This window comes from Astatotilapia calliptera, chromosome 14, assembly GCF_964374335.1.
Source record: "Astatotilapia calliptera chromosome 14, fAstCal68.1, whole genome shotgun sequence".
NCBI classification, from domain to species: Eukaryota; Metazoa; Chordata; class Actinopteri; order Cichliformes; family Cichlidae; genus Astatotilapia; species Astatotilapia calliptera.
In genome coordinates, this window is record NC_137435.1 from 21,411,564 (window position 1) to 21,430,081 (window position 18,518).

Below are 18,518 nucleotides of genomic sequence, written 5' to 3' on the forward strand. Positions count from 1 at the left end.
CTTAGGAGAACAAAGTAATATTTATCGAACAACAACTGGTGAAATATGGCACAGAACAAAGGGCACAGAGGCTGAGGGTTTTCAAGACATCATTCAATACAATTCTTTGAACCCACAAAACAGAAACGGACAGAAAAAAAGGAAAACTGATTCTAAAGGCATCCATTTCAGTTCTGTCACCGATCCTCTTTTTTAGCTTTTTTTTGTAACATATCGTAACGTCTGTAATTTCAATGGGAATCTGGTGATAAGAAATCCCACAGTTTTATGTAAAGACCTTGTGTGAACTCCACTCCCTCCTATAGAAACGGATATGAAGCGGACAGATGCAGAAGAGGTAAAACAAAAACAAAAAATAATATATATATATATATATTAAAAGCACAAACAGTAGCTGCCACACTGATGCAACCATGCTTAGCTAGAAATACATTACTGTACCACTTGCTGTATAAATATACTGCATGTTTTTTAAACTTAGAAATCCAATGCTATAGTGAAATACACCTGAATATTATGCATACCCATTATGCTCAATTGACCATAGGGAAAGAAGAAGAAGAAAGGAAACAAGATTTAACTGAGAAATACTGACAAAAAGTAGTGGTTGGTTAAATAAATCCTAATGGAGTAACATCACTGCTGTCGCAAGAAAATGTAGTTTGTGAACTTGTGAAGTTTCACCAGCTTTAAATTAAAATGTACAAGATCCTTAAGCGGCGTCATTTCCTCACTCTCATGCTAAAAACACCCACTTGATATCGGCTAAAATACAAGAGTCGCTTTAAAAACGGGGCCCAAACGTAGGCGCTTTTCTTCCGACAGCGGAATTATGCGATATTTTCTTGAGAATTAACATACTAGTGTACAAACATCTGGACTAAGAATACCTCAAACACTCGACCTTATTGTTTTATTTTTAATTAGGATATAAATTGCTTCTTCCTCCGTCTTGCACTACAAAGTCTAGGTACCTGTTACTTAGCATTAAATTATAGTAGTATAGTCAAGTTTCTTTTTTTTGTCTTATGTTGTGCAATATTTCCTCACAATGTTATTCAATACTTCAAAAAAATTTGATATGTCTACTTTTCTTAGCAGTAACTGTAATAATTATTGAAAGGCGGCTGCATACGGAGCCTTGAATCCATATTTAGAGATTACAACAATATGCATTTGTTTATTTAAACCCCCCCAAAAAAGAAAATCAATTCAAAATGCTGATAAAATAATTACTGTACGTTAAAGTTGGAGGCATTCCCCTCTTATTTTATTGCAATATCAAACCACTTCATCCACATACCCGTGCGCTAAATGCTTTTTTTTAAAAGACCAATCTACCCTCACAGGAATGTGAAGTTCTCCTTTGAGCTTTTTTCTTCTTGTAAATCCTGAAAAAATGCCACAGGCCTCACCTAAAAGTAAATCCCACCACGATCACGACTACCCCACACTGACGAGGACCAATACACAAAGACTTAAAGTGCCGCTATTACGTATCTGTGTTTAGATTTGCTTACATAGCCCAATGTTCTCACCGAATGGAGTCATTCTCTCCCTGAAAACACTGCCATGGAAATGCTTTGGCTATAGCCCAGGCTCTTCTTGTGTTACATATCTATGTCGCTATGTAACAGCCATAATCTTGGCCTAGAAACCAAGAAGTGAAAAAACAAACAAACACCCCACCTACTCGCCTATTATGACCTTTTTGTTGAGTTCTTGTACAAAATGATCAGTTTCTGCTGAATTACATTTGTCTCCACAACAATAATGAACCCTACATGTTTCATTTTAGCATGGCGCACAGGTATAAATATTTACTCGATCTGTATTGTATTTGACTGTAGACAAATTACCAATAAAGTTCTTCTTTCTAACATAAAAACACAAGAAGAAATGGGTGAAATAATTCCACAAAAACATCTAACAAGACTGTCATATTTTCAATTTCCTGACATTAAAGTTCAGAGATGAGAAAATCTGGCTGAAGCTAAAAGTTTGTTAGTATTTGATGGCTCTTAGAGGAGCATCCAGTTATGAATGTGACCAAGTTTGATTGTCAAACTCCTTTAAATCTGCATTCTATCTAAAGACCAGCAGATGGCGATAGCTGTGGCTGCAAAAACACTTGTGGTCCTAAAGAAGTTCACAGGCTCATCAACTCACTTTGAGTCACACTGAACAAAAAAGTCTGTTCTGTAAATCTTGGTGATTTTTTTTATTTTTTTATTTTTTTAAAATGATGATTATTTGCTTGCCCATGGGCTAATGACTTGCCAATCAAAAACCAATAAAATACAGTTTCCCAGTCAGACCCACGACTCCTTGTAACATCCATTCTTTTGCAAAATGGGGCTTAAACAAACATGAGACGTCACAGTATCCATCCATCTTTTATACAGTCTGGGTACAGTGAAGATTTCAAGAGCCAGGAGCCAAAACAGAGTGTTTCGGAGAGAGAATGACAAAGTTGCTGAAGCACTGTGGGAACTAATGTGTGACTAAAAAAAAACATGTTGTTGTTGTTGTTTTTAATTTGTTTAACTTTAAAATCAACGAAGTGGAAAAAATAATTGTGAATACAAGCGTAACTGGGCACTTCAAGCTACATGAAGCTGCAACATGGACCTTATATGCTGAACAGATTATTAACAGACTGCGTCCAATCAGAAGGCTGTGATGTGCATAACATTTAGACGGATGGACTAGATTGAATTCTATTCATCTATCCAATGATATTTATCTGACAGGCCCATTATTTAATAAAAAATTCAATAGTCTGGGCTCTCATCTGCAGGCCGTTTGGTTATTAGTCCTCGTCTGGAAAATGGAAGGAGGAGGACGAGATGATATATTCACAGTGAGAAAAATCAATGTGCATCACATACAGCACAAAAGAGCCGTCTGTTTGTGCACCTCCTTGCAGGCGAGTAACAAACTTAACTCTCTTGTGCCTTAAGATGACAGCTGTGAATATGTCATCTTGTCTACTGTTCTCATTCCTTCCGGCTCTCCTCCGACATCACCACCGATCCCTTTAAACTCCATCACTGCTGGCTGTGTCTCCCATGCACACCCCAGAAATCCATGTGTGCGTGTGTGTGCGCGTGTGTGTGTCCACCAGCTAAAACATAACTGGAGGTACTGTACAATAAGCGCCACTAAGTGACGGTGTTTCCCAAAACACAACAGGAGCCCCTGTGTGTGTGTGTGTGTGTGTGTGTGTGTGTGTGTGTGTGTGTGTGTGTGTGTGTGTGTGTGTGTGTGTCAGAAAGTGTGCACGACCGTCCAAGCTGTTGTCACTGTTAGTATAGCTGTATTTTTTTAAGGTTTTAAATGTACTTACCTACTCTAACCACAGAAAGAAAGCTGACATGACCCAAACCACCCAGGAACGTCCTCTATAGCTAGGATAAAATTTTGATAGTGTTACAACATACTAGCCTGCATAGTATGTAGCATGATGTTTGTACTAGGTACAATGCTAAAGCAGACAAAAAATGTGACGCGTAGCATTACAGGTGATGGCTGGTCAGTGCTCATAGCACTCCTATGGAGGCGTAACAACCGGGATGACAAACTACTGCTGGACACAGCTACACTGGAAGACGACCGAGATCAAACTGAAAAAGGATGAGGAAGAATTTGGGGGGAGAGACTGCAAAGTAAGGTAACTCATCTGAGTGTAGCAAAAAGAAGGAACATTAAAAATCAACAATCTGTAAAACTAAAATCCTAGTTGTGTTGAAACCCTGTGCTGATATCTAGTCATTAAAAAATTTGGCAGCATAAGTCAATAAGTCTTTGTGACCAATGGAGATGAAGAAGAATAAGTGCCCAATATTCTCCAGCCAGCTGAGTTGCAGCAGGCAGAAACACACACACACACACACACACGCACACATACACACACCAGCACAACACAGTAACAGGAGCGCTCGACACCCGTGATTGGTCAAGAGTCCTTCTGGAGTTCCAATGACAGACACAGCAAAGGAAAATGAGGAAATGAAATAAAATAACAATACAAAATAAGATAATGATTGGTTGGCAGATGAAAAGGAAAAAAGAAAAAGAAAACAAAGAAAAAGCAGCTTTTGTAAAAATGTTAGAGAATGTCGCATAATAACAATGATAGTAAAGTGGCTGTTGCACTTTAGTTTTGTTCTTGCAGACAGATGCAGAGTTCCCGTGATTACTGACGGGAGCTCGCGGTAAGATTCGAGCAGTTGCATACGATGGTGGACTCCAGATCTGGTGGGAAAGAAAAGCAGAGGAACACATAGGTGATTGAGTTAAGACTGCCTCAGACCTCTGAGGGAAGAAGGGGAAAAAAATGGCGAGGCAGCGCAGTTTGTTAAAGTCGAGAGAGACGGGGATGAGATGAGGAAAGGAAAAGGTGGAGAGGAGGGGAAGAAAAGGAGGAACCACCAGATGGAGCACAGAAACATCTTAAAGAGGAGGATCTGAAACATCAGGAGGGGAGATACTTACATGATGGATGGGCTCTACCAGTGAGGCGGTACGTAGCTGTACCCAGGTGTCCCTTGGGGCCTGTAGGTTGGCACAGTAACTGGGTGTGCTCCAATTGGGGGGTGTTGTGGCGTTGTCAGCAGAGTCCCTACACAAAGAAAACACCACCAAGGATGCAAAATCAATTTGTACCTGAGCTGCATCTACCAATCATGCACTTCTTTTTGTTTTTTTGCAGCAAAAAGGCAATAAAATAAAGAATAAAATGTTTTTTTAAGTCCAGGGACTTAAGGTAGGACTAAAAAGGTAACAAAGGGTCTTTGCTAAAAACATTTAAAATACACCAACACGCATTGGCCTGCACCATCTTCACAGATACTATCAGGGCTATTGCACTTTCACCCATCACAGGTGGGCAACAAAATCACACATTTTCATTTTTCTTTACCTTCTCGGGGGGCAAAGATGAAGAAAACGATCCTTTAATTAATGCTACAGCTTTTTTTAAGCAAACAAATTCAAAAGCTTTCATCAGTGCCGTAATAATAAGATTACTACAAAAAAACACATCAGATGCCCTCCTGACACAGCTCCAAAGGGATTTGTGTCTCCTCCAGTAGAGCCATCACAAATTATGGTCGAGAGTGAAGAACAGTTATTATGTTGGTACCATATTAGGCCCACATGGAAAGAGTTCACAGTTGCTTTCATACCTGCGCTCATGGCCATGGTTGTCCCAGCTACCATCCCCATGGCAGCCATGCCGTTGTTGCGAGGAGCAGGTACAGGGACAGGGGCCGGGTAGAGGGCTGTGGAGGGGATGCTGTTAGGCTGCACCACGGTGGTGTGATGGATCACATGTGGCTGAGCGGCAAACACTGGCTGGGTGTAGTACGCTCCCTGTCAGGACAAAACATCGGAAAACCTTCAATGATTACAAAACATCTTAGCAGAAGAAACTTCAAGTGATTTTGCATTACAAGAACAAGCAAAACAGACTGAAACACAATACTTTGAAATGGACAGAAATTGAAGCCGTCTCTTCTTTCCACTGCACTTTTCAAAGCACCAAATTACAAAACAACAACATGATTGCCTTATTGTTGTTTTATTGTGTGCGACTGAATCTCAAAACCAAGTTCAATTCAATCGGTTTTCTAATTTAATAATAGCGAATGTTTATTTCCCCGCATTTTTGGATAACCAAGCGTGTTACTACCGGCTAAAGTGTGCCATAACAAAAATCAGCCAACGTCAAATGTCTGTGTTTTCATTCATCCAGGTCACGGTTGTCTAAGGACATTAGAAAATAAAGAGAGGGTTCTTTAGCCCTCGCTGATGGTAGAGAGTGACATGTTCTGTATCCAAACAGTGTCCCTGTAGGCTGGAGAAATGCGCTTTTCACTCAACAGTCCAATTCTGCAGAACAGAAGCTACCTATGAACATGATAAGTGCTCTGAATTTAAACGAGGAGAATCAACAGCCATGTGACAGACCATTTACTGTCACAAACGCTTCGCCCTAATTGTTTTTAATACAGAGTAAAACGACGCAGACTGAGCAGGCAGCACAAATGTATTTACTGGAGTGGCTGCGTTAAACGGTTATGGCAGCCGAGCAGCTGCAGCAACAAACCCCATCAACATTTTCCACTCACTCCAGACATCCTCACCTGTGTGTATAGGTTCTGCTGAGGGTAGGCACTGCGGATGGGGTACATAGCTGTCGGGTACGGGGTAGGGGTCGGAGTATAAGGAGGAGGGGCTCCATTTGACTGAGTGGGGGGCACTTTGTATGGAGTTCCTGCTGAAGTATATCCTATACAACGAAAGAAAAGAGAAATACAACATAAATTTACCAGCTCACCAAGAAGAGGTCTTCTTAAATCTAGGAGAGTTTCTTATTTACACGTCAATAACACATTAGAATAATGAGATTGAATTCTCCACACTGTCTTTAGTCAGTTGAGCTCTCACACTGGGTTTTTATGAGTAACTCTATACCTTAAACATTTCATTGTTGTGTGTGTTTCTATGTTTAGGGGGAGCAGCAGCAACCAAAGAGAGTACAGACTCACCCTTTTAGCACTCATCCTCACATCTCATTATTTGCATTTCCTATAAAATCCACCAGATGGGGACGACTGCCATCTTTTGATGGGATTTGAATATCGAAACAATAAAGCTGACAGTTTATGTATATTTATCCAGTTTAAGCACGAGCTTTGAAGATAGGGGCTTTGCACTGTGTATTGAAAAAGCCATCTACTGACTGTATGTGAGGTATTTTCAGGTTTTTTTTCACAGATTATATTCTGCAGTATACGCTGAAACCAACAACCACAGCAGAGCTGCAACATCATTTCACATAGTATCCCCCCTGTAGCTGACGCTACGTCACTGGATGAAAAGCATGACGTTGGGGACAGTAAAGGAATCTGGCTCAGACCGCTGCATTCATGTCCGCTCTGATCTCTGGGGGTGTAGTACCTCTGAGCCGCCACCTGGAGGAGCCTGAAGGTCAAACATGCTACTAGCTAGTTGCTGCTGCTGTGGAGCTTATGAAAGCGCTTTTCTCACACAAGGACAAGGGAACAAAGAGATGCTGGCGCTGCTCTGTGGCTAAAAGTCTGTGTGTGTGTGTGTGTGTGTGTGTGTACACACATGCTCTCACATTCATTCTTTGCACTAACATGCATGCAGGGCATTAAAGGACAATGGTGCGTGACAATCACACAAAAGCCCTGCTGATAGAAAACACTTTGTCTCCTCAGCGGTCTTGAGAAATAATGACCAAGACACGTTTTCTAATCAGACGGAGGCTGGCTTGTCTGGCCGATTCATTGTTGTCACTGATACAAAATCTAAACATTTTAATTTCCCCATAAATTAACCACTGTGGAGTAAAGGGTAAGATATCTGCAGTCAAGCACACACACACACACACACACACAAAAAAACAAAAACAAAAAAAAAAACCCAAACCAAAACAACCCTGATAATGAGTCTCGGGTTTCGGCTGGAACAAAGCTGACAGAGCTTTGCCAAAGCATACCTGATATTTGGTTAGACTTCCAAAAGACGGAAAACAAACTCAGGGAGGGAACAAGGGGAGGAAGCTTCAAAAGCGGCACAGATGAAAAGTACAACCCCCACCCTCTCTGCTCGAGTACCACACTCAATATTTAAGACAATAGAAAACAATTTCAGTCGCTATCTTCGCTCCCTGCTGAGGAAATTAAATTTAATCCATACGTCCAGTAGCATTTTTTTTCTGAAAGGTACTTTAATCAAAATTTAAAGCAATTAATAGATTCTTGCATGATTATATATCACATCTTTACTGCTGTTATAAAAACACATCATTATCTCTGAATTCAGTAACAATGCATGTGTTCAAAGACTCCATTAAATAAAAACATCTTGCTGACACTACAAATCATTTATTTATTTTTCCCTGAGCTCATTATCAGTCCCATTCATTTCACCATTCCTACTCTTTTGGTTATTTTTTTTTAAAAATCTTTTTATTTAATTGCTCAACGTTGAACAATCCTTGTTGACCTCCTTCCTCGCCTACCCCCAATCAGATCAAATTGCATTACTGTATAATTACCTTTATTACCACAAATCTGCACAAGATTGAAAAATTGATATCCCGAATGAGCAGAACGATGAATTTAATGCTTTCAAACAATGTAATAAATGGTTTTTTTCTTACGCTTGGACTACAAGAAAGCCTGCAATCACCAAACCTAAACCATCTATACATGCATATCAGGAAAGCACAACTGTAGTCCCATCTGCTGAGGGGACCACACAATGAACCCCAACAGAGCACGCATTTGCTGCTATATGGGCACTAGCAGCTGCTACTGGCTAGCTTCCCACTCCTTCGCCATTAATGCCCCTTTAGGCTGAGATCATCACTTAATTCATATTGCCTTTAAACGACTCGAGTCTGTGTGCAGCTCTAAACAACATTGTAACTGCATGAGTGATGGTAATGCTCCGTCAATTTTTATGAGCATGGTTTGGTTCGTAACTTAATTGTAACCGCACGTGACTCTGATAACCATTAAATATGTAGGAAACTGTATTTGCTTTAGGTTAAACACGCATCATAAACGGACAAACTCATTGCATCTCTACGCAGCGCTGCAGTGCCGCAGTAGCAGTGATGGATCCTCTTTAAATTAAAATGTCATCAGTGTGTAATTTATTCAATACATTAAGTGTTAGACAACCTTAACCTTAACACTGACTAACTTTCATTTCACACCATCACATTACTCAGCTGCCAGACTGCGCGGTTACAGATTACTCATCAGGAAGATAAAAACATTTCTGAAAATTATTAAGATAAATTGGAGGCGCAGTTTGTTCAGGCTTTTCAAGGCATTTCACAAACACTCGGTTCTGAGTTTTTAATGATCATTTCTGCATCACGGCAGAATTCACAACGAGCAAACTAGGAACAGTAATAACACTGGACTCAAATTCACCAATGCAGGGATGAAAAAGCACGTATGCTAGGAAAAGAAGGCTTGTGAATTTATGTACCCATTTAACTCCACCTCAGTGTGAGGTTCTCTCCTGTAATCTTGCTGTCATTTTAAGTCATGTTAGTTTCTCTCCTTTGTGCTGCTTCACTCTGCGTGTGGGCGTAACCACTCCTAACCAGCTTGGTCTCGTGGTAAAACGAGAGAAAATACTTTTTTAAAATTTTATTTTATTCACACGGACATGAATTGTCACATTTTTTGCCATTAAAGTCAGCATTCCTCTTAAATTCTTGTATTTCAGTTGGAATTATGCTTTGAGCAGCCTGTAGCTCGTATGCTGTCGTGAGGCTTTCAGCGAGGACGCATCACCCTGACAACCAACAAGTCTTTAAAAAAAGAAAAAGAAAAAAGGGGCAGCGGTTGTAGTTTGACCCAAACAATGATTGAAGTGCTTTTACTGGCTAAACTTAACAGAGCAGTTTTATTAAGGAAGTTAAAGCGCCTCTTGGCTGCTGTTGTGATGAACTGATTTTATATAAATAAAACTGAATTAAAAATAGCATGAGTGGCAAAAATGTAGTCATGTAGTTCTCTTAGAACAAAACAAAAAAATCTTCTACTTTGTTTACATGTAGATATGAGGAAACTGTGGTCAGGAACAAAAAAAAATTGAAATGTCACAAGCTTTTAATAAACTGGTGTGAGACTGTCGTGTTGACTTAATGCACACACAGTCATGTAGACATTCAGAGTCTCAGTAAACATGCCCTTCAGTAGTTCATCGGGCAACTTAGAATACCTTTTTTTTTTTACTAAACTACTAAAACTACATATATGTTCTCCATATTTTGTATTTTACTTTACTTTCCCAAGTTGATAAAATCATTAGTGTTTTTAAACAATCACAACCATGTGGATGTGATGTGGCCGCCTTGTATTTTGAGCCTGGTCGATGTTACTGTTACTTACTCGGGAGCCAAATGAAGCATGACAGAAATTATTTGTAAAAGCATTTGTCTATTTTCCATTCTGCGTTGCTTTGCCTTAATATAAATCGTTTCTCATGTTTTAACTATTCTAATCTTGTATTCAATTCAATTCATTTTCATTTATATAGCACCAAATCACAATAACAGTCGCCTTGAGGTGCTTTATATTATGAGGTGAGACCCTAGAATAATACAGAGTAAAAACCAACAAACTTCTCACTAACTGCTCGCTCATAGGGGGGAAGGAAAAAAAACCCTTTTAACATGAAGAAACCTCTGGCAGAACCAGGCAAATAAATCAACCCAGCAAAGGCAGGCAGAAGAAAACAGTCTAGTAGCTTAATACTTGTAGCTGCATGATAATGATTTGTCTGAATTCATCGTGCACACAAACTTCAATGGTTCCTTGTAGTGCAATTATCCTTTATTCTTCTTAGAAAAAGAGAAAGAGCCCCTAATTAACTCTGAAAATTACTCTAAACTGACAATTTCTCCCAAGATATTACCTTGTTAAATATGAGCTCTTTGTGTATGGGGAGGAGGGTAGAGCTTACCTGGTGGATACCCAGGACTGCCTGTTTGGTACAGGTTGGTGTAGGTAGGAGCTGTAGCAGGATACCCCCCTGGATAGCCTGCAAGACGCCACAGGCGAGACAGAAAATATTAGAAACCTTAACATCAAGCAGAGGGGACGCACAACTGAAGTCCCCCTCCTTTCCCCAACCCGCTCACTTATTCACACAGACACACAGGTAGGGGAGTATTTGGTTTGAAGCAGGATGTGCACAGATGGCGCTCATTAAAAAAATGTCTGCACCAATAACACAGTTGGCTGAATGCGTCTTACATACACCAATTTGGCAGACGGGACACACCTGCCAATATGGTGTGGGAGGAGAGACAAATTCAGAAACATTAGCAATGCCTGCAGACACGTGCGAGGGATGCACGCACGCATGCACCACGCATCCTCCCGTGCGTCATAAATTACGTGTCGAGCGAACAAAAAGTCAATCTGACCTGCGAAAAAGCTTCTCCTTATAAAAAGGTGCAGGTTCGACAGGGCGAGACAAAGACGATGGAAGTAAAAGGGGGGGAAAAGCAGCACAGAGTGAAGAGAGGGAGTGTAAGCGAGCTAAGTGCTGTTCTCTCCTCACTCTTTGCTATTATTGGCAGTCTCGCAGATCTGTTCTGTAGCCGTGAGCCTCCGCTATATCGAGCTTTGGCTGCTGTAGGTTGAGATACGGTCGGATGTAACAGTTCCAATAAACGCAGTTATAAGACGGTCGAGATGTTAATCACGATCACACAACATCCCGTGTTTATTTCGTTCATGCTAATGCAAAGAATACTTTTTAATTTAACAACACAGCAGACACACGCATGCATAAAATTAAAGCATAGCATAATGAGCACTCAAAAATTTACAGATTGGTTCCGGAAAAATCTGAAAATAGTAAGTCATCAATCTTCATTGTTTTTATTTCAGATTTGGAGGATGTGTTTCTGGTCAGGAAAAAAACAAAACCAAACAGAAATCATGAAGATTTAAAATAAACTTTTTTTTTTTAATTTCTCACCTTTTTTGAAGGAAAAAAAAAAGTGGCAAAATCTGCATTTACACTACAATTCAGTGTTATATTAAAGAAACAGCTTCTTGCCAGTTCATCATAAGCACCAATTAAAGAGTCCTGAATCAGATGACACATTAACACAACAGATGTTGCTACACTCCAGTTAAACATGCATGCTACGATCCAACTTTAACACCACAAGTTGGATTTTCCCCTTTAACTGAATCCATCTTAAAAATATATATAGATCAGTAGCTTTCACTTCTATATACTATAACTTTATAACCAGAGGTGGGACCAAGTCATTGTTTTGCAAGTCTCAAGTAAGTCTCAAGTCTTTATCCTCAAGTCTCAAGTCAAGTCTCAAGTAATGTCAGGCAAGTCAGAGTCGAGTCTCAAGTCACTGGTGTAAAAGTCCGAGTCAAGTCACAAGTCTGAAATTTTGAATTTCAAGTCCTTTCGAGTCTTTAAAAAAAAAAAAACGAAAAAAAGCATGTTGCAGTTATGCTAAATGTAAATATTAGACCATGTAATTTTTAAATCTGTGTTTTTCTCAACACATGACAAAATAGTGAACTTAGAAAATATACACAAATTGTGAAATTGCACCTCTTTAAAATGCAGCTCAATTAAACCTAGCTCCAAGAATAATTTTCACCGACAGTTCTGAGATAAGCTGCATGTTATTCTTGGATGCGGTTGTAGGACCGGCTTTAAAATCGCATGACAAAAATATCATACATATTAAAAAAAACTGCATCACCAACGTAGCCTGGAAAACATTTGCTAGTTAGATGAAGTCAGCTATCTCATCGTAGCATATTTATATGCACATTTATAATCATACGGTTCTTGGAGTGAGTGCATACACTCATGAAGTTTAGTAACTTCCGGTCACTGCAACAAGCCCAGGTACAGTTTACCGACGGATGGGTGCAGGACCTTGAAATGCACCGTGTAGAACGAAAGACCATCGTACGTATCATAAGTTTACCAGTCTCACAAATCGTCGTCATAAATACACATTCCTTAACCGTTTATTAATAGGACCTTTGAGCTCAACGGTAATTAATTAGTAGTGGAAATAATTTCTGGTAGCATCACAGAAATGTAGCAGTGACAATAATACTGTATGCTGTAATCGTACTGGGCAATTAGTGATACAAAAACCCTGTTTTACCCTGTGAATAAAAGTATATGTTTTTGTCAATGTACCATAATAACAGAAGCGAAACGCAATATTGTGTCAGGACAATTCACTATTTATGCACAATAAATAAAGGAGCATAGCGCGACAATTTCTGTTCAGCGCCAGACTTGCTTGTAACCTATATCACCAATTATGTTAAGAAAAATGACGCATTAACTACAACAGCAGACTGACCTTTGTGGAAATGCTTGGAGCAGACTAACCTGTGAGCTGGAGGGTTCTGGGACGTTATATTTGATCTTTGAATGGCTGCAATCCAGGCCATCCGTCGCCTCTTTGTTACTTCGGAAACATGGCTCGAACAATTTCTCTTCAACGACGTAATCCGATAAAAACGATCTCTTTACCCGTCGGCTTCCCGTGGCTGTCATGCGACCGGCTATTGCAGTTAATAATACAACAGCTTCTTGACATTTTTGTGTTTCTTTTTATCGCTGTATAACTGATTTTAATTGAAAGCCTGCGTGCGCTAGTACCGCTTGCCACGAGTTCCCAGAATCCTTTGCGGTTCTACCCGTGAATGACGTCACATTTTCAATCTCTATATAATATGCATGTTAAATTTTATATTTGGGGTAAAATATCAAGTCTTTTCAAGTAAACCGGTTCAAGTCCAATTCAAGTCCCAAGTCATTGGTGTAAAAGACAAGTCAAGTCTAAAGTCATAAAATTAATGACTCGAGTCTGACTCGAGTCCAAGTCATGTGACTCGAGTCCACACCTCTGTTTATAACTATTATAACCTTTGAGGCCCAAGATTAACAATGGCCTATATTTTTGTCTCTTTCCTTTTATCTCTTCTTGCAAACTCACTTCCTTGGGCACTTTATTAGGTGCACTTTGCTCCCTTTGCATTTGTAGCACAGATTCAACAACGAAACATTCAGGTTTTGACCCATATGGATATGACAGCATCACAAAGTTGCTGCAATTTTGTCAGCTGCACGTCCATGATGCAATCCTGTTACACCGCATCCCAAAAGATGCTCTACAAGACTGAGATTTGGTGGCTGTGGAGGCACTGTTCATGTCTTGTTGATGCCAAATGTCTATTCTCTGTAAACGTGAGAGATGGTTGTGTGGGGAAATCCCAGTAGATCAGCAGCTTCTGAAATACTCAGACTGCACAAACAACCACACCATGTTCAAAGTTACTTAAATCATCCATTGTGATGCTTTGTTTGAACTTCAACAGGTTATCCTAACAATGACATGTAGTCATTGTAAAAAAAAATAAATAAAAATTAAAAAAAAGCAGCTAAACAAGTTCTATTATAAAGTGCCCAGTAAGTGTATATACAAGAGAGAATATAATTCGATTTTTTACTGTACTGCATAATTGATTGCTGGAGTCACTGGTAGGGATGTTAATAGAAACAATGTTTTTTTGCACAAACTTGAATACAATGTCATATTAGCATTTCTGTCCTATCAGAACTCTGTTAGGCATATCTCAACTGGCTTAAACCTCGGTATTCAGTATTGAAGACGTCCACAGACGTACAGGTCTGCCATCTTACCTGTGAAGGCCATATTCTTGGGGTTTCCATATGGAGTTCCAGGCTGGACAGGGCTGTAGACTGGATTCATAGCTGAAGATAACCTGTTCTTACTAGGAGAGAGAAAGAAACAGAAAAAGTGGAAAACAGAAGAGAGAGAGTTAAGAAAAGACAAGGAGGGGAAAATGGAGGGGAAAAGAGACATAAGCCATGTAAACTGGAAAGAAAATTGTTACCATTATCAAGCACACTCACCACACGCATAATCCCAGAGTCAGATTCTTAAAGCGGCATCCAGCTGAAGGATTTTGCTGGCATGCAACAAAATCAAGCCCTGCGACTCCCCAACCTCAAAGCAGGCTCAATATAAGTATGGACTTAAAAACACAGACTGCTTGGATTTAAAAGAAAAATGCACAAGTTCTGACTCAAAGGCACAAGAATGCTTGGATCAATTGAAAAAGAACGCTTTGGTTCAATGCTGCTACCTGCCTTATTTTCCCACCACTGCACCAACAAGGCGCTACCTTCTGGGTTTTTCAGACACAGGGCCAGTAATCAATTCAGATTGGGGAAAATGGTCGGGCTGAAGGTGCCAGATAATGACCCATAAGGCATCCTTCTCCACACCGTAGAAGACTTCAAGTGCACGCTCTTCATTTCCACTTACCTGCTCATTGTGAATACAGGCCTACGAAATTTCGTGTGTGTGTGCGCATGTAAGTGTGTGTGCATGCGTGCCCCGTACCTCTTGTGCGTGTCTGGTTGATACATGAAACTGAATTTGTCTGTGGGATGCCCGCTCGCCATTCTTGCTGTATGCAAATGAGGAAGGAGTGGAAGTGGATATGCAAATCTGAAATTAAAACAGCGAGAGGTCATGATTACAATGAACACAAGGGAAAAAAATTAATTAAAAGAAAAACAGCAAAATAATAATAAAGAAAAAAGCAAGCACCAGTGCAACAGCAAATGGTTAGTGATAGCAGCAAGGGAGACAGTGATCAGGACCATGTCTGAGTGAGTGTTTGTGTTAACATTGTGTCTTTAATGTGCTCGATACAGCATGGATTAAAAAAAGGATGTGTGATAACTTCTCTCAGTTTTAAGGTGTGTGCAAGTGAAGCAGTTTCCAGAGGTGCTTGGAGATTATTAATATGGGTGTTAATAGAATAGAATAGCCCTTTATTGTCATTGTACATGTACAAAAAGAAATTGTGGAAATTTGCATAAACTTTACAATGCGTGTCCCAAAGGAGAGTGAAAAATGAATATGGACTTGCATGTACATGTGTGATGTCCTGTTCAGAACGACAAGTACAAGAAGCAAAGCTCAACATCAACACAGCCAATGGAAAAGCACAGCACATCCAGTGAAAGGTGCAAGTGGAAAAGCAACACAACGGTACTGGGGTGGGTGGGGGGGGTGGGGGGGGGGGGGGGGGGGGGTACCAAGCTGAGTTTTGCACCGAGCCAAGAGTAAGCGTGATCCAGAATTATAAGAGAGCTGCACAAACACAGAGTGAAACGGCTGAGCAATAACTGAAGAGAGGAAAGGTGTGCGCGGGCTGTGTGTTATATGAGTTCATGTGTAGCTTGTGTTGATTTTAACCCCCCTTCTCTTTGAAATTTCGGACTTGGCATGTGATGGCAGGGATCAGAGTGGTGCATTGTGGTTTTGAGTGCGGGCCCATAAAACACTGTGTTGGATGTTACGTGGTGATCCCTCTAAACACGGCACATCCCTCACCCAGTCGCCGTATAAAAAAACCTATCAAAATGTATTACGTGTGCGACTTCAGTTTGCACTGTTCCATCCTGAGCTTCTGCTTCATGGACAGTTAACAACTGACAAAACACAAACCCTTTACACGATTATTGCGTTGGTGTCATAAGAGCTGGGCATACGCTGTAACATGGTGATGCCAAACGGCACCAAGTGACACTTCAGATTAGCCAAGGAAGCATGCCGGTGCTTTGTAAAATAGCACTGACGTCAAAACACCCCAAAACGCAGACAAATAAATGCAAGCACAAAACACGTGGGTGAGGTTGCTTTTCAGTTGTTTTGTGTGCGAATCCCCTTTAAAAATACATGCTCATCCTCCCCCCGCCCCCCCCAAAAAAATAACATGAACCTGTGTGTCTGTGGGTGTGCAAGACAACAAAAGTGGTGATATGCAAGCCGTGCTTCATTACTGAAACTCATGTCTCATAGCTAAAGAATGTGTCAGGGGAATTGATTAACCTACTGGCACCTTCCTTTTTCTCTTCACTGCACTTCGTTGTTTAATTTATCATTAGCCTTCTCTACCTCAGTTAATCAGTACCTCTGCATGCAAAACAACACTTTGATTGTAGCAGAATTACGTGTACAGAGATACGTGCAAACCCGGTTACACTAAAGTACTGTAACTCGAGGGATGAAGCAATGCGTTTACACACAGACAACTTAGCAACAAATCACTTCTAAAATTCTATCTTGAGGCACTTTGTTACTAGCCTGCCAGTAAAACACTTCCTTTGTTCCCATTTCTTTGGTTGAACTTATGAAAAAAACAAAACAAAGATAACACAGCCCAAGACGGCATTTTTTCACCAACAACATGATTCCTAAAGAGCTATTAGAAAATACTGAGAAAAATGGAAAAATGGGAGGAGCAGCTAAAGAACTAGAAAGTGCATTTTCTGAAGAAACTGCAGTGTGAATGCTTGAATCTGAATGTATGCACTGAAATGAATTAATTGCTGAATTTTGAGTTAAAAATATTGAATGAGATTAAAAAAAAAACAAAAAAAAAAACGAATTTAACCTGAAAACAAAGGTGCTGAACTGCTAAAAGCTGAAGGTTACACAGAAGAAGGAGTTGGAAAAAAACTGAAAATGTTTTAATTTTAAATTAGAAAAACCTAAGAAATGAGAAAAGAACATTTAGAGTCAGAAAACATCTGAATGAATATTAAAAGGTCATATTCTTTGAATCACTGAATGACTAAAATGTGATCCCTCCACTTGGACCCACACAGTTTAAAAAGTTTACATCTCTGAGCTTTGAAAGACAAGATGTTGGAAAAAGAACAACAATGGCGACGTTTTGAGGGTAAAATGATGGCTGTGACACTGTGGACACAGCAGCAGTTGAAAGAGAAGTGTTTAAGATGAATCTTGGCAGAGTGGCAGGCAGAGGTCGTTAAGCAGGCAGGTGTGAGCCTGGTTGCTATAGTGACTGCACCCAATGGCTCCATACACACGTACACAGACATGCGCCTCACTTTTGCTGCTTAAAATGAACAGAAAAGTCAGGCCGAAACAAATCGTTCCCATATGAAAAGTAAAAGTCGTATTGACGAAATTCTTTCACCGTGAGCGACAGCAGCTTCTAGTCTACTGAATTCTCAGTTTTCATGCCTGTGGAGTTTATTATATGGACGTGGTGACAGTGGAAAGACACCATGCTCTTCTGATTTTCAAACGAACCTTCTGAGACATTTTAACATTAGAGTCTATGGAAGAGTTGGAGGGAGGAGGCTGTGCATTGGTGACATTTATGAAAGAACCATAACACCTAGGACAATAGTAAACACATTGGATGAAAGAGGACAGCCATGGCTACGTTTTGAGGGTAAAATCATACCTGTAGAGCAAACGCTGCAGACACAGCAGCAGTTTTAAAAAAGATTTTAAGATTAATTTTTTTGCTCCTCTCACTCTAGCAGTTGAGCTGCCTCACTCTAGCCCCAACATTCCGTCCCATACACACCCATTATAAACTCTGAAACGGGTGAAAAAACATCATGAAACTTAAACTGGAACTGAAGAAAAAGTATAATAGATATTGAAAAGATAAATACAAGTTGAATAGTTGAATGTCTTGTCTTCGTTTTAAAGTTTGAATGGTGGCTCTATGTCAACGTATGTGGAAGTAGTAGGAGTTTAAAAATGAGTAAGTTGAATGAGAATTTGAAGGGTCTCCCCATTGAAATACATGGGAAATTTTTGTTGAATAAAGTTGAATAAAATTAAAAATATAAATGTTAAAAATGAGAAAAGTAGAAGCAGTCATGTCCAAAAGAATAGGAATCTAATGGTGTTTGAATGGTTTTTCTAAGTTGAACGGTTTTGAAGGAGATAGATTACAAAAAACGTACGGAATAGATAATAATAAAATAGAACTAGAAAGTGCATTTTCTGAAGAAACTGCAGTGTGAATGCTTGAATCTGAATGTATGGACTGAAATGAATTAATTGCTGAATTTTGAGTTAA

At 39.8% G+C, this 18,518-nt stretch overlaps 1 protein-coding gene across 3 annotated transcripts in view; it reads right to left on the reverse strand.

Moving 5' to 3' along the window:
- Positions 1 to 2,508: 2,508 nt before the first annotated feature.
- The window catches only part of fam168a (family with sequence similarity 168 member A), a 79,320-nt gene continuing 63,310 nt past the window's right edge, over positions 2,509 to 18,518 (reverse strand). The window contains exons 2-8 of one of the 3 annotated variants that reach the window (XM_026191728.2): positions 15,002 to 15,109; positions 14,275 to 14,366; positions 10,525 to 10,602; positions 6,150 to 6,295; positions 5,190 to 5,376; positions 4,498 to 4,624; positions 2,509 to 4,257 (exon numbers count right to left, since the gene is read on the reverse strand). In XM_026191728.2, the coding sequence (XP_026047513.1) occupies positions 4,512 to 4,624; positions 5,190 to 5,376; positions 6,150 to 6,295; positions 10,525 to 10,602; positions 14,275 to 14,366; positions 15,002 to 15,063 (678 nt within the window). In that variant the 5' untranslated portion in view covers positions 15,064 to 15,109 and the 3' untranslated portion in view covers positions 2,509 to 4,257; positions 4,498 to 4,511. Of the gene's footprint in view, positions 4,258 to 4,497; positions 4,625 to 5,189; positions 5,377 to 6,149; positions 6,296 to 10,524; positions 10,603 to 14,274; positions 14,367 to 15,001; positions 16,332 to 18,518 lie in introns of those variants that run through there. The other 2 variants (XM_080288997.1, XM_026191729.2) reach the window with 2 other exon arrangements.